The sequence below is a fragment of the Orycteropus afer genome, unplaced genomic scaffold (assembly GCF_000298275.1).
Source record: "Orycteropus afer afer isolate SDZICR_OR568_19922 unplaced genomic scaffold, OryAfe1.0 scaffold00031, whole genome shotgun sequence".
Taxonomy (NCBI): Eukaryota; Metazoa; Chordata; class Mammalia; order Tubulidentata; family Orycteropodidae; genus Orycteropus; species Orycteropus afer.
The window spans coordinates 14476902-14499691 of NW_006921618.1; the positions used below are offsets into that span (position 1 = coordinate 14476902).

General features: G+C 51.3%; 1 protein-coding gene across 1 annotated transcript in view; it reads right to left on the reverse strand.

Annotated features, from left to right (window-relative positions):
• Nucleotides 1–6645: 6645 nt before the first annotated feature.
• The window catches only part of SLC9A1 (solute carrier family 9 member A1), a 62970-nt gene continuing 46825 nt past the window's right edge, over nt 6646–22790 (reverse strand). The window contains exons 2-12 of the mRNA XM_007935793.2: nt 19064–19524; nt 15178–15428; nt 13633–13850; nt 12448–12650; nt 10751–10840; nt 10204–10274; nt 9911–10084; nt 9526–9640; nt 9209–9310; nt 7612–7684; nt 6646–6980 (exon numbers count right to left, since the gene is read on the reverse strand). Coding sequence (XP_007933984.1) covers nt 6646–6980; nt 7612–7684; nt 9209–9310; nt 9526–9640; nt 9911–10084; nt 10204–10274; nt 10751–10840; nt 12448–12650; nt 13633–13850; nt 15178–15428; nt 19064–19524 — 2093 coding nt within the window. The remainder of the gene's footprint in view (nt 6981–7611; nt 7685–9208; nt 9311–9525; nt 9641–9910; nt 10085–10203; nt 10275–10750; nt 10841–12447; nt 12651–13632; nt 13851–15177; nt 15429–19063; nt 19525–22790) is intronic.

The following is a 22790-nucleotide window of genomic DNA, read 5'->3' on the forward strand; positions in this document are numbered from 1 at the left end:
GGGCAGTATTTTGTTCTGTTCTCCATAGGGTCGCTATGAGTCGGAGCCAACTCAACGTATAAAAACATAATAAAATGAACAAGATTATCAGAAATTATTTGCCTTCCTGTAGCAGGGACAGTACACACAGTACACCTACACAGTACACTTTCACCTCAGAGTTTTGTCTGCTCTCTTGATTTCTGTGATAATATAGTTCAAGTAATATTGGTCATTGTTATACAGTTCAGAACATTATACCAGTCCATTACATTGATGGATTGTGGCAACTGGGTGTAGTGAGGAGGAATTTTCGTGTACTCTAGATTCTTAGTAAAACATATGTATGCCAAAGGGAGGGTGACAAATCCCACAAAAATTCAGGGATCATATCTTGCCAATGAAATTTCTAGGGGATCTAGTGCCTGGAACATGTCAGTATATCTCCTCTAAAATGAGAGACATGCTGCTGAACCGTATACTGCCCAGTACAGAGGCAGAACGCAGGATGGGGCTCTGGATTTTTGAGGCAATGTATACCACATTTGGCTGTGCCGCTCAATGCATTTACAGAAAATCCCTAAGACTGCAAGTTTTGAGTGAAGCCTGGAACAAAATTAGACTCTGCAGCAGGTATAGGCTGCAGAGCAAGCTGCCCTGTCACATGGGCCTTATGACTTGGAAATGACTGTGGCAGGAAAAAGACACTGTGTGGAGTCTTTGACAAGCTCCCCAGAAAAGGATCATAGTACAGTACAGATGCTCATGGCTTCAGATTAAGATGAATTAAATAACAATTGTCTATTTCACAGAACAGCTCCTAGCTCACAACTGGATCTAGTAGAGAGTGAATGCCTGGCTATGGGACACTAAATGGCCCATGCAGCCAGAACAGGATATTGTCTGATCTGCTTCATCATAAAATTGGACATGCATGGTAACATTCTGTTATTAATAGTATGCATGAGATCAGGTCTGGACAGGCCCAGAAGGCACAAGGAAACCGCATGAGCAGGTGGCCCAAATTCCCATGGTACCCATTCTTGTTGCTTCACTGCTTCTTCACCCCACACCTGGGAAAGATGCTATGACCAATTGTCACAGAAGGAAAAGCGTAGATGTGATTTCCAAATGCATTTGCATGGTATGTTAGCACCAGTCACAAATAGACAACTGCTGCATTATAACCCCCCTCATGGTGTCCCTGAAAGACAACGGTGAAGGGCTATCCTCTCAGTAGACAGAGCTTCTAGTTACATTGATTGTCCACTTTGCATGGAAGGAGAGATGGTCTGAGGTACAGATCTACACTGATTCATGAGCAGAGGCTGACAAGTAGGTTAGCTGGTCAGGGACTTAAAAACAACAAGACTGGCAAGGAAGTCTAAGGGAGAAGTATATGGATGGACTACCTGAAACGGGCATAGGTTGTGAAACTATGTTTAACCCACGCAAATGCCCTGAGAAGCACTCAGGACATTCATCCACTGTGAAGAAGGCTCTCAAAAATCAGATATAAAGATGATCCATCCAATGGCTGTCACCTTCTTTCCCCAGCTACCTGGTTCTTCTCAATGGGCCCACATGCAGAGTGGCCATGGAGGCAGCCGTAAGGGCTTCACACGGTGTGGTAGGCAGAACAATGCTCCTCCCCCGAGATGTCTTGGGATCTGTGAATATATTACATGCTACATGGCAGAGGGTGAATTCAGGTAGCAGATGGGATCGAGGTTGCTAATCAATTGATCTTAGAATATTCTGGATTATCCAGTGGGTCCAATGGAATCACAAAGGATCTTTAAATGGAGGAGAGGAGGAAAGTCGGTGCCAGAGTGATGTGATTTGAGAAAGACTTGACTAGCCATCGCTGGCTTTGAAGATGGAAGGGGGGCACGAGTCAAGGAACGCAGGTAGCCTCAAGAATCAGCAAAAGGCAAGAAATTCTCTCCTAAACCCTCCAGAATTGAATGCAGCCTTGCCAGCACCTTGATTTTAGCCCCACAAGACCTATTTTGTACTTCTGATCTCCAGAACTGTAATAAATTTGTTAAGTCACCAACTTTGTGGTAATTTGTTACAGCAGCCACAGAAAACTAATATATATGGGCTCAACAAAGTTCCCTTACTAAATATGATCCGGCCACCGCCATTGTTGAGTGCCCAACTGCCAACAGCAAAGACCAAGTAGAATTCCCTAGATGGTACCATGCCCTGGGGCAATGGTTCTCAAAGTTGGTTCAGAGACCCATGGGAGTCCTCAAGGTCCTTTCAGGGGTCGGTGAAATCAAAGAAATCCCTGGGTGGCACAAATTGCTGAAGTGCTTGGCTGGAAACAAAAGTACTTTGAGTTCAACTAGAGGCACCTTGGGAGAAGGCCCTGGAGATCTACTTCCAACAAACCAGCCATTGAGACCCTGTGGAGCACAGTTCCCCTCCACACGCACGGGGTTGCCGTGAGTCGGGGTGGGCTTGATGGCAACGGGTTTTGCTATTATTTTTGGTGAGGCCCAAACAATTTTTATATTAATACTAAGACATTATTTGTCTTTTTCACTATCACTTTCTCACTAGTGTATAGTGGAATATCCAGAGGCTACGTGATGTGTGTACATCAGACTAAACACTGAAGCAGATTTGAGAATCTGTCTATGAAGCCAGACTTCAAAGAGATTCGCAAAAATGTCAAATAGCGCCACTCTTCTCACCATTTTTGTTTTGAAAAAGTTATTTTTCATAAAAATGCTATATTTATATCAACACATAATGGGTGGGCATCTTGGTGGTGTAGTGGTTAAGTGGCCAGCTGCTAACTGAAAGGTCAACAGTTCAAATCCACCAGCCACTCCATGGGAGACAGAAAGGGCAGCCTGCTTCCATAGAGATTGCAGCTTTAGAAAACCTATGGGGGTAGTTCTACTTCGTCCTGTAGGGTCACTATGAGTCAGAATTGACTCGACGGCATGGAATTGACTTGATAGTATGGAATGGGTTTATTGTCTTTAAATAAATTAATATTTTAAAACTTTAATTGCTAATTCAGTAAAACATCAACAGATATAATCTCCAAAACCAAAACCTTTGGAATCCTCAATAATTTTTAAGAGTGTACAGGGCTCCTGAAACCAAAATGTTTGAGAACCACTGCCCTAGGGGACCAGCTAGCCTCTTACTGGCAGGCTGATTACACTCTGACCCTGTTTTTCAGTTATTTGTCGTCATGGCAATAAATAAGGACTTCTGATAAGGATTTGTCCTCTCTACCTGCAATGTTGCTGCCAGTGCCACTTCTAGACTTCACCAAACGTGTTATTTATCACTATGTCATCCCCCACACGGCCTACCCACAACCAATAATTCATTTTATGGTGAAGACATACAGCACTGGTTCTCACCCATGGAATGCACTGGTCTTATAATGTACCTTGTCACTACAAGCACCTGACAGAATAGCCCACTGAAGGCACATTATAGCTCCAGCCAGGAGACAACACCCTGCAAGGTTGGGCTGTTGATGGGCAGGATGCAGTACATGCTTGAAATCAATGGCTGATACACGATGCTGTCTCTCTTGCAGCTAAAATGCATGGGTCCAGGGACCAAGGGGTAGAGATGGGAACGGCTCCTCTCACAATTATTCCAAATAATCTAATGAAAGAATTTTTCCTTTCCAGTCCCTCAACTTTGTGTTCACTGGGTTTGGAGGCCCTACTCCCCTGAGGAGGAACACGTCCTCCAGAGTTTGACTGAATTGACACCACCCCTCAAGGATATGGTGATTGCATCCCCCTGGTGGGGACATGCGTTTTTCACCCAATGATAAGAATATATGCTGAGGGGGCAAAGGAAAGGCTCTGCTGGGTATCCTGCTTCTCCCTTAAATCCTCTCTCCACCTGCTCCATTCACTAGCAGTCTGGCCTACATGGACTTCACCTTGGGGCTTCATTTCCCTCTGGCTACCAGTTGGGTTTGGCCAATGGGAGTCACCATCAGGATCAAAGAAGTGAGACTATGTATTCCCCTGGCTCCTTACTGGGCAGGGGCTTTGTTCCACTTATGGCCACAGCTCTTGTTGGACAGTCCCTCTCCCAAAGTTTCAGCTCTCACCTGTAACAGCTCCTTCTTCCTTACCTTTCAAGTCTGTAATATAGTGTAAGCTCCACTAGGTTCCATCTCAGTAGGTTCCCTTAACTCTGCTCACACTTCTGCAAGTAATTCCTTACTTGAAGGTTCTTTGCTATCTTTTTACCTCCTGCTGGGGTAGCAATTGATAGGAATGGGCAGTGTTGTTGTTGTTGTTGTTATGTGCCCTCGAGTGTAGTCCTTCCCTAATCCTTTTGGCACTGCCCACTTCAGATTTTGTAAGTCAAGCCAGCTCTGTACACAGGCTCTAGACAGGGCAAAGGCATTGCGTTCCAGGGTAGCCCAGCTGCCAAGGGAACCTGGAGTATGTACTGAGGCCTCACTGCCCCCTGGTGATCAGCTTCTGGAAATGCACCACAGGGGTCCAACCCAATTTAACTAAGCGCACTAGGTCCACAACCGTGCTGAACTTCACCATGACACACCTAAGCATATTTCACCCAAGGGTTTTGTCCCCATTTTACAGGCAAGAACACATGCCCAGAGATTTCAATGACTTTCCAATGTCTTTAGTATAAAGATCAAAATCTCAACCAAGGACTGCAAAGCCCCAGTGCTGCCTCACTCTCTGACCCAGCCACATTTGCCAGTTCTCAGATCCTAGTGCCTGCAGGCACACAGCTCCCAGTATGGATTACTTGGGAACTCTCTGGAGAATCTTCTTAATGTAGTTAACCTTGGTCTATCCTTTAGGCCTCTCCTAAGATATTATTTACTCAGGAAAGTCCTCCTTCTCCCCTACCCCTATTGTACACTGCACTTTTCCTTTAAATACTGCATACATTTGATGATACTGTTTGATGACTGTTGCTCTCCTCTGCTAGATTGAAAGCTCCTAAGGGCAGGGAGCATGTTGCTTTGCTCACTGCTTCATCTCTGGAGCCTGGCACATGGTGATAACCACCCCAACAGCTGACATTCACTAAGTGTTCCTCTGCGCCAGCCACTGAGCTAAGTACTTCAGGCCCCCAGGCCCCCTTCCTCCCCAAAGCCCCTGGCTCCCAGGAAGCAGTCCTCAACGCCATTAAAAACTCACACTGATTTATTAGAATATGAAAAAGATTCCGTTTCTTCTGTACAGGTGGCAGAGCGGCAGCAGCTGCGGTGGCTTTGTACATGGTTGTCGATGTCACCCTTGCACAGTGACTTCTGCCCAAAACAGCACTTGCAGGGAGAGGGGTGGACCCACTGCCCAATTCACTGGGAAGAGGGACACTTGGACTATTGCACGATCCTGGGATGGGAGTGCCCTGGGGAGGAAGGGCAGCCACCAACAGGCCTGGGCCTATAGGTCGGGCAGGGAGTGTGTGTGGTGGGCAAACTCCTCAGTGGGCCCAGGACTCTGCCCAACCCACCAGCCCTGGCTGAGGCAGATTCTCAGGGGAGGACATCTCCCCCAAGGATTGGGCTCCACAGAAAGCTAGGTGTGGGTGCACTTAAGAGGGAGAATCCCAGGAGCTAACCCAGGGGTAGAAGAAAGCGGCAAAGAAGAGGTCCCAGAACAAAGAAGGTGCTGGAAGGCCAGCATGTGTAAAATGGTAGAGAATCATAATTTATGGGGGTGGGGAGGTCACTTTGAAGTCAGAGCCGTTTGGGCCACAGTGGAGAGCCCGGGAGGCAGACGACTGATTTGGGGGCGGGTGCTCAACACACAGGCATAGGTGAGGAGAGAGTTAGAGGGAAAGCTCTGCTCAGGCAAGGCTGTAAAAATGTCTAAAAAAATAGGAGTGCCCTCTGTGCAAACAAAGTCATACGGAGGTGAGACCAAACAAAACAGAAAGGCTGGATGTTCTGGAGGCCCCTCCCCTGGCAGCAGCCCCTGCAGAACCCAGGGCATCTGCAGGAGTACAGGGGAGAGCTCTTGAGTTAGTCCCATCACTGTCCTGGGCACCCCAGCTCCAGCCAGAGCTCAGGGCTGCCCTCAGTGAGTGAGGAGCTATGGGATAGCTGGCCAGGTGACAGAGCTGGCAGGAGTAGGGCAGCACTGCTATGGGTCACACTAATCCTTCACTCGGCCACATGTCCAGTGCCCCTAGTGTTTGCCCATGAAGGAGGACCTGGCCCAGGTCAAGGGCGGCCTCGGCCCCTTCTCTTCCTGGGTGGGACAAGGCTGAGCCAGAGGCTCTTTGGTCAGAAACTAAGATTGGCTTGAATGAGGAGGCTGGTGGAGTGGTAGGGGGTAGGGAGGAGACACTGAGGCCCGGAAAACTCTCAGAGGCCCCTAGTCTGGGTGTGGGAGAGCGCCTGGACCCGGAGTGGGCACAGGGGCAGGGACTGCCTCACCAGCACCAGCAGTTCTGCCAAATGGATTGGGAAGGCAGTTCTGGGGGTGGGAGGATGCTTCCCAGGAAGCCAGGGGAAGCCATGCTGCAGTGGGGGCTGTGGGCCCAGCTGCCATGCGGTGGGGACAGGGCAGGGCCAGCCTAGGTCAGGCAGGGCAAGGGCAGCCCCCGCTAGCTCCCCAGCAGCTCTTGCTCTGGTGGGAGAGTCTGTGGCAGGCCGGCCGCTGCTCACTGGCCCCAGTGTTACTGCCCCTTGGGGATGAAGGGCTCTCCCTCCCCAGGCTCAGGATGGGGGCCTGGATCACTGAGGCAGCGCTGTATTCTCTGGGAGCTGGGACTGTCATTCGGCCCAGGGGTGAAGACATCATCTGTGCCTGGGGATGAGGGCTCCTTGGTCCGCATTACAATGCCATCATCCTCCTCGTTGTCCTCAGCAATGCTTCCCGGATCCCGGCTCAGGCCCAGGACGTTGCCCTTCAGCTCCTCATTCACCAGGTCCACAGACTCGGGCGACTGCGGGGAGGCTGGGTCGATGGTGATAACAGGCAGGTCTGCCTTTGGCTCATAGGCCAGTGGGTCTAGGGATCAAGGAGGGTGAGGCATAGGATGGGTTCTGCCCACAAGCTCTGCCCAGCCTGCGCCCCACCTGCAAGAAGGCTCCCCTCAACCGGTCGGCCACTCTACAGAACCTCCCTGTGAACGCGGTGGTCCCAAGATGCTTCTAATGACTTCTCCATAGACCTTCTTCCCACCAGACAGGATCTCAAAGGTAGGACTGCTTTCCCCTCCTCAGATCAGGGTCACCCATGGAGTGCTCCTTCTCAGATGAAGAACTCAGTCTCCTTCCTGACTGTCTGCCCCAGGGCCCAGGCCTGGAGAAGGTTGGCCCACGTTTCCCTGACATGTGCTAGAGATCCTAATGGTGTGAACCCCTCGTCTACAGGTCTGCATCCACAGCCTGATGGTGAGGAGCACCCCTGTCCCTGGGGATGACAACAGGGCCATTCTGCCCCCTGCTGTAAACTCCCAACTCCACCTGATTGGAAAGCCCCTAGCTTGGGAAGAGGCCCTGAGGAGGTCGAGGAGGCAGAAGCCCATCCTCCCTGCTGGCTGGCTGAGGCCTGTGCCTGTTGGGGCCTCAGCCTCAGGATGGGGTGACACTGTGGGTCCAGCCTAAGGACCTTCTCTGGGTACTCCCACCTGCCTTACCTGAGCCGATACGGGCCCGAGACATGGTGGGTGAGTCCAGCTTGTGGGCCGGCACTGTCAGGTAGTTATTGATCTGAAAGACAAAGAGCAGACAGGGTTAGTGGGGGCAGCAAGGCGGTAGAAACCCTTCTGGACAGCACCGGAGCTGCATCCTCACCCTCTTTTGGGGTGTTCTTCCCCCTAGGTTTCTGCACAGGGTACCTTCTTGGGGGTGCCTGCTACCTCACTGGTTGTTCTTCATTAGACTCTTTCCCTTCCTGCACCTGCGCCTTAAATATTAGGGCTTCCTGAGGGCTCGTCCCAGGCTCTCCCTGGGCACCTGCCTTGCCCCTCCTACATCCCCAGTCTCAGCTGCCCCCAGGTTCCAGTCCCAGAAAAGCAACTCGGTAGTCAACTTCCTGTGCTTAGAAGGCTACCAAACCAAACCAAACCAAACCCACTGTTATCCAGCCAATTCTGACTCACAGTGATCTGACAGGACAGAGTAGAACTGCCCCATAGAGTTTCCAAGGCTGTAAATCTTTATGAAAGCAGACTGCCGCTCCTGTGGAGTGGCTAGTGGGTTTGAACTGCTGACTTTTGGGTTAGCAGCCAAGCACTTAACCACTGCACCACCTTGCAAGGCCACAGACACCTCAAATCTAACATGGCAGCATTGAGCTCCGCTCGTTAACTTCCCTCAAAACCTTGTTACTCCTTCTTCCACATCCCCTAAGCAGCCAATGACCCCATTACTCCCAACTGCCCCAATCAGAAGCCTGGGTATGACCCCCGACTCCTCTCCCCTCGGCCCACCTCACACAGGTGACCAAGTCTTGCCAGTACCACCTTTTAAATGTCCCTTGAATCTACGTACTCCTCTTGTCTCATCTGCCACCATCCTCATCCATTTCCCTCCTTTGCTTAGAACCCCCATGGCTTCCCATACCCTTAGGATAAAGCCCTACTCACAAGATTCCTTGAACCCAATCTCCTCGGTCTCTAGGACCAGCCATGTTCTGTGACTGGGGACATAGGCTCATGCCCTTCCTGCTTCTTGGACATCCCTTGCCCACGTTCCCTTCACCTGGGCTCTTGCTCCTGAGCTTACCCTGACCACCTGTCTGGCCCACATGCTCTGGCCCCATACCCTCTCCCTCTCCCACCTAGACCACTGCATGAGAAATTCTGTTAAGGGGAGGGACTGGGATGATTCACTGCCGGACCTCCAGAGGCCATGCCAATGTTGTCACTCAGGAAACACTCAACAAATGTTTCCTGAATGAAAGCACACACAGCCTGCTCTTGGGCAGGTCCCTTCCTGCTGGGCCTCAGTCTTTTCATTGGTGAATGAGAGAGCTGGACAGGGCACATGGGCAAGCTCTTCTAGCTCAGCCCTCAGGAGATAATGAAGAGGTCCTGGAGCTATGAATGGGATGGAGGCAGGGCCTGGGCTCCCTGGAGCCAACCAGGGGCTTAGCATCCATAAGCAGAGGCGGCCAGGAAAAGACTGGCGTGGCCCTCTGCCCAAAAGGGCTTGGTGCTGACAGAAGGGATATGGAAAGAAGAGCCCAGATTCCCAGAGAAAGGCAGGAGCCAGCTTCAGTCCCACACACACCTTCTGCTCCAGCTGCCGGGCCTTCTGCCTCCGGAGAAGCATCTGGTTCCAGGCCTCCTCATAGGGGTCTGCCACGAGGGTGTGTCTGTTGTAGGACCGCAGCTGTGGGAGGGACAGCTTGTCAGGGCAGGGTACAGCAGCTGGGCCTAGAAGGGCCAGGGGCTGGAAGGTTGTGGGCATGGGTATGGAGCAGGCTGGGGCCTGAGGCTCCGGAGCAGAGCAGAGGGACTTGTGCAGGAGGGAGGGGGCAGAGGGATTCTCCAGTCAGGCAGAGGCTAGCTCCATGGGTGGGGAGCCGGGCCTGGAGCAGGCCTCACCCGCTGCCTGGTCTTCTGCAAGTTGTTCCTCAGGATTTTCCGAATCTCCTCCTCCTTGTCCTTGGACAGGGCTGGCAGGATGCGCTCAGCAGGCAGGGCCTTAGGGTGGATATTCCTGGAACAACAGGGCATATGTTAGACCTCCAAGAATATTCTTGTGACCCTGGTGCCTGCTAGGTAGGACCAGAAGGCAGGCAGCCCTAAGGATGCCTGGGGTGGGTCAGCAGGCCTCAGGCCTTCAGTGTGGCTCTGCAACTCTCCCACCACCCTGACAGATGACAGTGGTGTCTTGCTCACTGCTGCCCCGGGGGGCCCTGTTCCAGGCTGGGCTGGAGGGGCTGATGGATGGGTGCTGCAGCTGCCCGCACTGGCCACTGGCACTCACTGCATGGAGACGGTGGAGACGGCGGAGGGGATCTTCCCCATGCCCCCGCTTTCTACCAGCTCGATAGCCTGCTTCATCTCCATCTTGTGGTAGAAGGCAATGAGCTGGGGCTCTTTGGAGCGCTCACCAGCTATCAGACACTTCTTCACATACTTCTTATTAAACCGGTTGAGCCTGGACAGAGGAGGAAGGAGATGGATGGAGCCAGAGCCTAAGGGTGGGGAGATGCCCAGACCCCAGGAGACCCTTACCTGACCCTCCCCTCCCACCTGCCCACCAGGACTGCCACCTACTTGTCCTTCCAGTGATGATGGCCGTAGTGGCCACAGATGTCCTCGATGCCTGTCAGAAGGTGGTCCAGGAACTGAAATGGGCCCAGGGCCAGGTCAATCCTCACAATTGGGTTCCCTCCCTTTCTAAGACCTCAGAACAGGTACTCCTCACGTCAACTTCCCACTCTAGCTACAGCTTTGCTCAGTCCAGCCTTGTAGTTCCAGAAGTAACCAGTAGGTGGCGTTAACACCTCACTTGTAACTCAAATCCTCTGCCACTGGCCATTGCTAAGCACTCCCTCCTTCCCATTTCTGAACCCACCTGTGCCCAACTGCCTGGGATAGGTCCCATCAAGAGGCAGCGCCCTTTTCAGGCTCCCAGCTGCTCACACCATGCTTTCTTTCTCCTATGGCTAGACCCTGGTGAAAGTGGTCATGTGGCCTCAAGGGGCCCAGTACGGGGTAAGGGAAGAGGGGGCTGAGGGCATAGACAGGAAGCCTAGATGCTACCAGCCTGAGCCTTCTCCTGCATCAAGGAGTTCTTGAATCCAGACCCAGCCTCCAGTACCTGTGTATGGATCTCCTCATTGATGGACCGTTTTGTTTCTTGCTTTTTCTTCACAGCCAACAGGTCTACCAGGGGCCGAATGGTCATACCCTAGGGGGCAGGCTGATGTAAGGAACTCCAGTTCTGCTACCCTGGAAAGAGGCCGCAGAGCCTCCCACCTTCCCAGGGTCTCTGAAGCTGGGAGGCCCTCTCTGCTCTGAGGCTCTCAATCTCCCAGAACCCAAAGGTGTTAGAACTCTCCAACCCTACTGCATGGCTCACATAAAGGTATGTCCTTAAAGCCTGCTTCCTTATAAAGATGCAGCCAGAGGCTTGACAGCCCAACCAGCAGAATGACCCTCACACCAGTCATTTAGCCTGAGCTAGAGGTCACAGAGGGCCCTGGGTCAAATGTAGTCTCCATCAAAAACTCACTCTGCAACCCTAAGGAAGTCAGACTTAGGAACCATCTCTGCTCTACCTACCTCACAGGACTGCTGAGAAGACCTAGTAATAACCCACTATGTGCCAGACACAGGTGTAAGTATCTGCCTAGTCTTAATTCTTCAATATCCACAGTAACTCTCCAATAGCCACAATAACCCTAAGAGGCAGGTCCTTTCATTGTCCCATTTTGCAGATGAGAAAACCAAGGCTCAAGCGAGTAACTTTCTAAGGTCCTACAGAAGGAAGCAGAGTCAGAATTCAAACCCAGGCCTCCTGGCTCTGAGGAAGGTCCCACCCCAACGCTGCCTTCTATGAAAGTGGGTTTGGAAAACCATTGGCATACACTATTTCAAAGTCAAGCTGATAATGTATTTTTAAAGAAAGCAAGACAAAAGAGGCAGCCCTCTTTCTTTTAAAGGACAGAAAAGAAACTCAGTCCCATGAGGTTTCCTCTACATTTTTTCCTCATGAGAAGGCAAAAATGATTGCTGTCGAGGGCATTGGAAGGTTGGTGTCCAGGAAAGAAGGAAGGGATGGTAGAGACAAGGAGGCCCAGAGAGGGTGTGTCTGCCTTTTCCAAGGTCACAGGTACGGTGGGACAATGTACAAGACCCCAGGCTGAGCTTCTTGGGGACTTTGGTTGGGGGTGGGGAGGAAGCTGGGCTAAGCCTGGGTCATTACATGCACAGAAATCCCAAAGCAGTAGGCTGCAGAGATTCTTAGGGGTCATCTAGCACAGTCTCATGTTATAGATGCAAAACTTAGACCTAATGGGCAAGTCTTTCAGGACCACACACAGAGAAGAGCTGGGGCTGAATCCAGCTCTCTTACTGCTGGGCCTCTGAGTGGCCTCTGCAGTCCCCACACTGTCCTACCATTCCTATCTTACAGATGCAGAGGCTGAGATTCAAGATATCAAGTCATTTGCCTAAGGCCTGCAATGAGTTGCTGGCAAAGTCAGATCACAGGCCCGCTGACTCTCACCCACTTCTCTTCATGTTTCCCGGGTTCCTAGTCTGAGTTGGGCAGCATTCTTACTGCTTTACATTTTGACCTGCCACTTTTCCATGATTCATTATCACAATTCCCACTTTACAGCTAAGGAAACTGAGACCCAGAAAGGGGGACTGGCTTGCCCAAGGTCACACAACAAGTTGAGGGTTGCGCTGGGACTCAAACCCAGGGCCCCCTTTTGGGTCATGCACTTTCTTCTCAAGGACTTAAGAGTCAGGGTCCCCAAGGCAAGGACCGGCTGCACCCTGGCCCACCACCTGCACAAAGACGGTGAAGAAGATGACTGTGATGATGGCAGTGAGGAAGAGGTCACACATGGGGAAGTGCTTCTTGTCCAGGAGGTAGCCCAGGGAGAAGGCAATGGCCCCGCGTAGGCCCCCGTAGGCGATGATGAACTGGTCTTTAGGTGTCAGCTTCACTATGCGGAACTTGTTGATGAACCAGGTCAAGCCCAACACACCTGCCAGGGAGGCGGGACACGAGGAGTCAGCCTGTCCTCAGCCCCTCCTGACTCCTGCACCTGCAACTCCTCTGCCTGTCCAGGAAGCCTCCACTACTAAGCCCACCCAGCTTATTCACTCGCTTCCTGGGTCCGTCAGCCCAGGGTGCTCTGAACACCTCAATCCAAGAGCCAGGTGGTCCTTAAGGAGGCCACACAGTCTAACATTTCCCCAAATTCAGAGGAATCAGACAGGCCTCCAGTGGCTGCAGGTGGGGGAAGGCAGAGAGAGAAAACAAGATCAGCCACAAGTTGGGACTTATCAAATGTGATGAGTACATGGAAGCTCCTTACCATATTCTCTCCATTCTTCTGTGTCTGAAATTTTCCATAATAAAAAATTCTTTAAAAATGCAGAGCCCTGGGTCCAACCTCAACCCACAGAACCAGAATCTTGGAGAATAAGGCCGAGGAATGTTTTTAAAAAGTGCACCAAGTAAATGTGATTTCCAGCCAGGCTTGGGGCCCACAGCCCTAACTCCTCATTGTAGAGAGGAGGTAACTGAGATCCCGAGAGAGGAAAGGACAGCATCACTAAGCTGAGGGGTCTGGGAAATGTGAAGTGAACCCGAGGAGCCCAGGCCTGGTCCAGCCTTGCCCACTCCCCTGAGCTGGCATGTCTGTAAGAGCTGAAGGCAGGTGTGCAACAAGGCAATATAGAGAACACCCAGCACAGAGTCACAGCCCTGGGCTCTGGGGGCCTCAGGCCCCTCCTCAAAAACCAACAAGCTCAGAATCAGAGAGCCTCTGAGGCCCCTTCCTCCTGATACACCATGACTCATCTCCTCAGAGACCCTCCATGAGCACTGGCTTTTCTCCCCTTATGGGCCCATCATGAGATTCATACCACAGAAAAGGAACTAGGGAAACCCCTTCTGTCCAGCTGAGCCGGAAGCAGCCCCCCGGCCCCGCACCCCTCCCGGTCCCTAGCCTGGAGCCTCACCCAGCACTCGGGCGATGAGACAGAAGAGCAGAGTGCTGATGACAAAGGTCCAGTTCCAGTGATGAGAGCCAGCCACGGTGGAGACCCCAAGGAATATGAAGATGAGGGTCTCACTGACGCTGCTCCACATCTTCAGAAAGTACTTGATGGTCGTGTGGGATTTGTGAGAGATGTTGGCTTCCACGTAGGGGCGCATCACCACTCCCGAGGCGATGAGTCTGGGGGCGGGGCGGGAGGAGAGGGAGGTTTAGAGACAGCTGTGTCCTCCCACAGGCAGGCTGATGGTGCCACGATGAACAGAGGCCCATTTACAGCTCCACTTCTCTGTGACTCAGATGTCCCCCAAGTACTCCACACACCTGCTCTTGCTCGACCCTCCTGTCAACCCTATAGGCGCAGGCATATTACATTTTTCGGATAAGCAATATGAGACTTGAAGAAATGAATCACCTTCAGACACAAACTAAGGTCTGCCTAACTCCAAAGCCCATGCCTTCCCCCCTAGGTCCCACCACCTCTCTGCCCAATGGGTGTCAATTACATGTCTGTGGTCTCTTGGGTTTACTCCTCTTGAGTGAGGTGGTCCCCTCAACACATGCGGATCCCCACGGGAGTTGTGCTCAGGGTCTAGCAGGGAGTTTTGTTGCAAGCAGCAGCCCAAGCCCTCTACCTGGTGCCCACACCTGGGCTCTGCTCCTGCTATTGCCCCTGTCCTCCAGGTTTGCCCCAGCTCTGCACTTTCAGTGTCGTCCTCTCTGTTGGGAACACCTTGGCACCTTGGCTTATCCAGAGCCTACTACCCTTACTTCAAGACCCAGCTGAGGCCTCAGGACCTCTAGGACTCTGCCTGTGAGACTTCTGGCCTCAAAGGAAGTCAAAGGAAGCCTCTTGGCTTCCTTGAGGGAACACCATGAGGGGTGTTAAGGGTGGAGTGAATGCTCATGTCTGTGTTCAGCTACAATCAAGGGACGCCCTTTGAGACGAATGAAGGGAAGAAATAACAGGGATGAGTTGTTGTTGTTATTATGTGCTGTCGAGTCGATCCCGACTCATAGCGACCCCTCCTTGGGTTTCCGAGGCACTATCACTATGGAAGTAGATTGCCCAACCTTCCTTCCGAGGAGTGGCTGGTGGGTTTGAACCGCCAGCCTTCTGGTTAGCAGTCAAGTGCTTTAGCCACTATGCTACCAGAGCTCCTAACAGGGATGAGAGTTTCCAAAATTTTAAACTCAGTGACTTCCAGGGACAGTCTCAGCTTCTGTCCTTCCATCCCCTGGGCTTGCCCTAATGCAGGCCATTCCTGTCTCATTTGTTCCCAGTCACAACTGTCCTCTCCAGAGCCTCTGAACCCCACAAAGCCCAGGAGAAGGGTTCTTCTTCTGGAAGCCTCTTCTGATGGCCCTGGCCATTGAAATGGCTTCCAAGCAGGGTCTACAGCTGGAGCTGGAGCTGGGTCCAGGGGTGTTCCTCATGACCCTACAAGCTTGAGGAATCCAAGCTGGCAGCCCCACCAAACCCTTGCTGCCTATAGCGCCCAGGACTCACGCCATGATGCCTGACAGGTGGAATAGCTCGGCTGACAGATAGGCCATGTAGCTGTACAGGAAGACGAAGAGCGGCTCGATGACACGGATATGGGAGGTGAATCGAGAGGTGAAGGCTGCAATGACCCCATAGACCACGCCCACAAACACCCCGCCCAGGGCCACCACGAAGAAGCTGAGGAAGCCGAGGATGATGTCCACGATGCCTATGCGGTCATAGTTGGCAAACTCCTCAAAGAGGTGGTACAGGACCTGGAGAGGGCGTGCAGACTGGTCAGTGGGAGGGCAGCCACCCTGGCCCCAAGGCTCCCTGGGGCCCACCCAGGGGGATCCCTTCCCTTCCACTGGCCATAGACCCAAGAAAAGGCCATGTGGTAGCAGAGTCACCCTAGTGCTGAGTAGACCTTAAAACCCATCCTGGTGGCCAGCGGGCCTAAATTTGGGCTGGCAGCGGGATGTGCTGGTTCAAAGCACAGACTCTGAAGCCTAACTGTTTGGGCTGGACTTCTGGCTCTGCCATTTGCCAGCTGTAGACCTAGGACGAGTTACTTAACCTCCCTGTGTCTCAGTTTCCCAATCTATAAAGCAGGTATGTCACAGTACCAATTTCCAAGGGCTGTTGTGAGGACTGAATTAGTTTATAAAGTGCTGAGAACAGTGTCCGATGCAGTGTTAGCTACTGCTGGTACTGTTAACGGTCTGCCTAATTGTGACACTACTGTCAGACATGTAAGTGGTGCCTTATGCATTGTCAAGCCCCTTGATGATGGATGTCCTAGTCAACACCAACAACCATTACGGTAGTTAAGGTTATACATCAACTTGGCTGAGGCTGGTTTTGAGTGGCTGGGCAGTTGGATGTAGTTATTCCCCAGGATGAGACTGGTAATCAACTCCATGGTGGAAATCTGCTGTGAGCAGCTGAATAGCTGCTTTAGAGATGTACTCTGCTTCCAGTACATAAGGAAAGCTTTAGGAATGGTCTGTAGCTTTTTGGTACACTTGGACCCTGCATGTAGTTGAGTCTTCATTCAGCAGCCTGTTATGCTGTCTGCTGATCCTGGGACTATCTCTGGACTTGGACTAGTGGCCTGCCATGTTGTGTGGTAATATTGGGACTGTGCCATTTTATTTGTCGACTTGAGTTTGTCAGCTTCAGCAGCCAGCAGCTGCCTGAGTGAAGAACCATCTCGAGCTCCAGCGGGCCAGGAGCAAGAGGCAGAGCTGAAGCCCAAGGTCGAGGGACTTTCACCCCGCCCCTAGAGCTTGGCACTTTGAACTCAGACTTCTAGTCTCCAAAACTGTACAAGAATGAATTCCTGTTTGTTAAAGTCATCCTATTTGTGGTATTTTCTGTTAGATATGCACAAAGTAACCAAAACAACCACCTTGTGAGGTAGTTACAAGCCCTTGTAAACTGAGACACAGAGTGGTGAAGCCACTGGCTAGAGGGCCCCCAGCAGGGAAACAGGAAAACCTGTTCCCTGACAGCAGTAGCCTGGGGCCTCCCCAGAAAGCTCAGCTTTGAAGTTCAGCCCACTACTAGTGGGCTTTCTGGCTGGCTGTTCTACTCCAAGTCCAGTCCAGTCCAGTCCAATACAGTCCAGTCCAGTCCTACACAGTTTAGCCAGAAAACCAGCTGGGGAGCTTCCAACTTGGAGAGGAGGAAGGGGGACAAGGTCCTGAGAATCCCTGAGAGGAAGCCCTCAAAACCTCCAGTACCTAGAAAGCATCTGCAGGCAAAGTCAACGTGGCACTGGGGTGGGGGGTGGAAGGTGACCTATTCCAGGGCAAAAGCCTGAGCTCACGAAGCTTTACTGTCTGGGAAATGGGGTGCTTATACCCATGCCAAGAGCTAAAAAGAGAGCCTGACTCAGGCCAGGCAGGAAGTGGGGCTGCCTGGGCCACAGGAGTCTGAAAGACAGGGCAGGGCTCTGGGGCAGATGGCCTCCTTAGCAGGTGTCCTCTCAGTCCTGGGCTACCTTAACTCACTCCTGGCCTGAGGGAGTTCATGGGGCCTCATGGCCCACCACTTGAGCCGATGGCATGGGCGTCGAGTGAGACCCTCTTTTCTGGCCTAGCACTATAGTTGCTGGGGACTCTGAGGCAGGACAGACTACATGGATCTGAATGCCGGCTATATCACTGAACAGCTATTGTGACCTCGGGAGAACAACTTAGGCTTTCAGTGCCTCAGTTTCCTCATCTGGAAAAACTGCAGGCAACGATAGTGCCAACCTCATGAAGTTACTGTGCAGATTGAAAAAAAAAAAAAACCAAACCCTCTGCCATCAGTCGATTCTGACTTATAGTGACCCCCACTGGGTTTCCAAGGCTGTGCATTTTCACAGAAGTAGATTGTCTCATCATCCTCCCATGGAGCAGCTGTAGGGTTTGAACCACTGACCTTCTGGTTAGCAGCCTAATGCTTTACCCACTACCCCACCAGAGCTCCTTACTGTACAGACTGGAAGAGGCAACACACATTCAGACACTGGAAGCACTCAATAAACCCCAGTGATTACTACCACCACTGCTGCCACCTTTGAGAGGCACAGCCACAAGCCTGGAGCTAAGGTCTCCACCTGACACAACCAGAACTCCAACACCCCACTGAGGAGGGTTTCAGTTTTGGCAGCTTTCACGGTGGTTTCACAGACGTTAGTGTGTGAAACTCCTCTCAAAACCCCAGGAAAATGACAGGCTGGGTACCAAAATCCCTATATTACACATAGGGAAACTGAGGCTCCTGTGCCAACCTGGGGCAAGAGCTGGTGCTAGAAGAGACCATGGCCCAGCTGTGCCTGTTGAGGGCAGACTGATGCTCTGCCCATAGCCCCACGGGAAGTCGGTGCGGGGGTGGGGGGCGGTATCAGGGGAGGAAGAGGAAGCCAAGGTGTTGCAGCTGAGCACCACTCTGTCTCCAGTTTGAGGTATTGCTTCCTGAAGGTGTGGAGAGAAGGGGTGGGAGGAAGGAGCGTGTGCACACATATGAGCATGGAATGGGTATGCACACATGTTCTTGTGTTTTCCTGTGTGTGCAGCTGCTCTCTGAGGGTCCAGCTAGCAGAGGAGTGGTGAGTGTTTTCACAATAGGATGTGAGCATGCATGCACACATCTCTGTTTCCTGAGGAAAGTGGCTGAGGGGAAGGCTATATGCAGATATATACAGTGTCTACTATGTACAGCCTTTCCAATGGAGCTGGCTGTCCTACTAGATCCTGTGAGGAAGGCACTAACTACTCTGCCACTTTGCAGCTGAGGAAGGTGAAGCCCAGAGAGGTATAGTCACTTGCCTAAGGTCACACAGCAAGCAAGTGGCCAACCCAGGACAATTCATTTTACTTATCACCTCTGGAGGCTTTGAGGACCAAGCCCTTTCCACAATCCCTGCCCCAAAATACTGCTCAAACCAAACTCTAACTTAAGACATAGACAACATGAGAGCTGAAAGGTTCTTCAAAGATCAAATGATCTATAAAGGGAAAACTGAGGCACAGCAAGGATAAGTAATTTGCCTAAGATTATATCACCTTGAGAGTCAGGGAGAGAACATATGACCTGGTAAGGCCAAGAGCTCAGGCCTTGGGCCCTGACAGACCTGGGGTTCACATCTTGGTTCCACTATATTCTAGCAAGTGATTTAACTTCTTTGGGCTTGTTTCCTCCTCTGTGAAATGGGAATAAGAAGTGCCTCCTAGGGTTGTCATAAATGAGAATGGATTAAACGAGATAACTCACATTAAAGTGCTCAGCGTGGTACCTGGCACACAGCAAGCAGGGACACACATAAGCTGCTTAAACTGCTGTTCTTGTGGGACACACCCCTGAACCGGGATTCAGGTCTATGCTCCGTGTATACACGGTGCGGCCCCTACCCCCTCACCACAGTGACGGCGTCATTGAGCAGGGACTCCCCGAAGACGAGGATATGCAGCAGCTCGTTGATGTGGATCTCCTCAAAGACGGCAAGCACGGCCACAGGGTCCACGGCCGAGATGATGCTGCCGAAGAGCAGGTTGTCCAGCAGGCCGATGTTGTTGATCTGTTCGCCGCCCACCAGACACACGGCGTACATGAGGCCGCCCAGGAAGAAGGCATTCCACAGCGTGCCGACCACGGCGAAGATCAGGATGGTGCCCAGGTTCTCCGTGAACTGCCGCAGCGGTAGGAAATAGCCCGCGTCCAGGATGATGGGCGGCAGCAGGAAGAGGAAGAAGATGTCTGACTGCAGGAGCGGGGGCTTCTCGCCCACGCCCTTGATCAGGCCCCCCACTAGCAGCCCCACCACGATCAGCAGGCAGCTCTCGGGGACGATGCTGGAGATAGTGGGGATCACATGGAAACCTGTGAAGGGCGAGAGAAGAGGAGGCCATGGGCTTGCGGGGGAAACCAGAAGCACAGAGGCTGGGGCTGGGGTGAGGACAGCGTCTGGTGAGAAGGGCACAGGCTTGATCTCAGACGGCCTCAGTCACTGTTAACGCTGAGCCTTGGCTTCCTCGCCTGTAAAATGGAGGTGATAATACCAGCTTCCCAGGGTTGCTATATAAACTAAGTGGCAATGTTTTTAAAGTGCTCTTTTCAAAGGATATACATATGCTATTTCTCTGTCACTGTCACATGAGCAGGAAGCAGGTCTGTACGACTCTGGAAGGGAGAAATGATAAACCCATCACCGAGGCTCCAACTACCTAAAACTGAACCCATGTCATCTTTCCAGGCACAAGTTTGGGAGGCAGCTTTCCACTCTGCACAAGGAATAACAGTGTAACTAACAATTCTGCCTGAGGGAAGGGCACGTGTTCCCCAATGTGGAGGTGTTTAAGCAGAAAGCAGACGATGCCGGTGGAGAAGTGACGTAGGAGATGGAAGGAAGCAAAGAAGAATCAAAGCATACCAGAGCAGGAAGGGACTTGGGTATAATACCACAAAACACATGCAGTGACTCACCAGACCTCTCTAAATAATCCCAGCATGCTCTCCTGCTGAGCCCAACTAGCTGCTCAAGAAGGACTCCAGGAAGTCAACAGCAATTGGTCAGTTTGGGCATGTGAGACAAAATCTATTGCTATCCTGTTTCTAGCCCGATCCCACTCACTTTAAAGATGGGGCAACTGAGCCTCAGAAAGGGGAAGGGACTTGCCAAAGGTCATGCGGTAAATTAGTAGCAGAACCAGGCTAGAACTCAGGCCTAACTCTTTAGCTCCCACCAAACACTGGAGTTCTGTAATTCAGGCTCTCCTGTCCTTCCTCCCCTCCTAGGCATGAACCAGAGCTATGCCTTTAAGTCTGAGACCCACCAACCAGCCCCACAAGCCCTGTCCTGCCTGGCAGCAGCAGGCCAATCTCTGCTGTAGCCCATGTGAGGCTTCAAAAGCCAGAGCAGGGAGGCAGCAAAAATCCCCGTTAGAGAGGAGTTTCTCTCAATGTCAGGTTTGGTTACCAATTGAAAGGCTGGCTTTGTGGGAGAAAAAGACCTGGCAACATGTTCCTGTAAAGATTTTAGCCTGGGAGTGCCCAGGAGGCAGTTCCTCAGGCTCAGAGTGCCAAGTTCCCTGCTTTTTTTGTTTCTTTTTGGTGGTGGGGTTCCTTAGTTTCTTGGTGCTGCTATAACAGAAATAACTCAAACAGAAGTATATTTCCTCACAGTTTAGAAGGCTAGAAGTCTGAATTCAGGGTGCCAGCTCTAGGGGAAGGGTTTCTCTGTTGGCTCTGGGAGATGGTCCTTGTCTCTTTCTAGTGTCTGTTCCTCTGAACCTTGGCGATTTTCATGTGATGTCTGTCTTCCCCTCATTTTATGCCCCCTCCTCTGCACCTGGGAACACTCTGGTGGCATAGTGCCTAAGGTATGTGACTGTTAACCAGAAGGCTGGCGGTTCAAACCCACCAGCCACTCCTCAAAAGGACAACTGGGCAATCTACTTCTGTAGATACCGTCTCGGAAACCCAAGGAGGGGTCGCTGTGAGTCGAGATCAACTAAAAGGCAGTGAGTTTGGGAGTTCAGGTTTTAGTTTAGTTTAGTTTTGTTTTTTGCCTCTGTACCTAATCAGCTCTTTTTATATCTCAAAGGTGATTGGCTTAAAACATACCCTACACTGATATGGCCTCATTAACATTACAAAGGAAACCCTACTCCCAGGTGGGATTACATCTACAAGTATAGGGGTTATTAGGATTTATAACACGTTTTGGGGGACACAATTCAATCCCTAACATTCCACCTTTTGGCACCTCAAAATTCATGTCCTTCCCGTGTGCAAAACATTCATGTGATGTACCCGGCATCAAAAGTCTTGAATCAACTCCAAGTCTAAGATCTCATCTTCTGAATCATCTAAATCAAATAAAGGTGAACCTTTAGGCATATTCTGTCCTGGTACAAAAATTCTGTCCTGGTACAAAATTCCTCTCCATTAGCGAATGTGTGAAACCTAGAATACAAGTTATCTCCTTCCTAAGTACAATGGTGGAACAAACACAAGATAGACATTTCTATTACAAATGGAAGAAATGAGAGGAAAGGAGGAGTTCACTGGCACCTAGTGAGACCAAAACCCAGCAAAGTAAATTTCATTCTTTCTCAAGGGTTGAAAATAATCCCCTGTTCTCTAGGACCATCTATCTGAGCAACAGTGCACCCCAGACACTAGGTGTTGGCCATGCTCTTGGGATCCTGCGTGTAGGCCTGCTGGCATCAGTCCCACCTTCCAGTCCAAGTGGACTGCAACTCTGCTCCCTTGGCTTTGGGCAGCCCCATTCTCTTAGTAGTCCATCTGAGTGGTGACCTCACCCCCTCAGCCCTGGGTGGCTTCATTCTTCTGGGCCTTGGACATGGCAGCTCCATCCCTCAGCTTTGGTTGAAAGTCCTGTGGCCCACCTGAAGGGCAAGCCCATACTCCAGAATTAAAGTAGTAGAGATGTGACTCTTTGCAATCTAGGAAGGTTCCTCTCCTCCTCTGAAATGGAGGTGGTGGTTCCAGCCTTTGAAATGGAAGCAGCCTGCCCGTCACAGCCCCTCCAATAGTTCTACCGATCTCTGAATTGTTCCCGAGAGGATGCCTTCCTTTTCTTAGAGGATAACAGATGTTTGCAACCAAGTCACTCCACTGGCCTGTTTCCTGCCTGGAGAACTCTGAGAGGTAGACAGCTCTCCTTCACTTTGTACTGTTTCTGTTCATTTCTGTTGCAGTGGTTGAATAGATCCATCAGTCACAGGCTTGATCTCTTGAACACATCCCTGGTGAGAGTTCTAGGACTCATGTCCTTAGTTTGTACAACAGAATTTTCCAAATCTTTAAGTTCTGGTTTCATTCTGCACAGTTCATTTTTAAGTCTTTTTCCTCCTACATTCTACTGGAAGCAGCAAAGGGAAACGATGCTGTTCCTTTAAGATCTTGCTTAGAAATCTCCTCAGCCAAATATCCAAGTTCATCACGTACAAGTTCTACCTTCCACCAAACATTTGAACCTGTTTCAGACAAGTTCTTTGCCACTGCATGAAAAGCATCACCTTTCCTTCAATGGGAGCTCTGGTGGCATAGTGCATAAGGCATGTGACTGCTAACCAGAAGGCTGACAGTTCAAACCCACCAGCCACTTCTCAGAAGGAAGA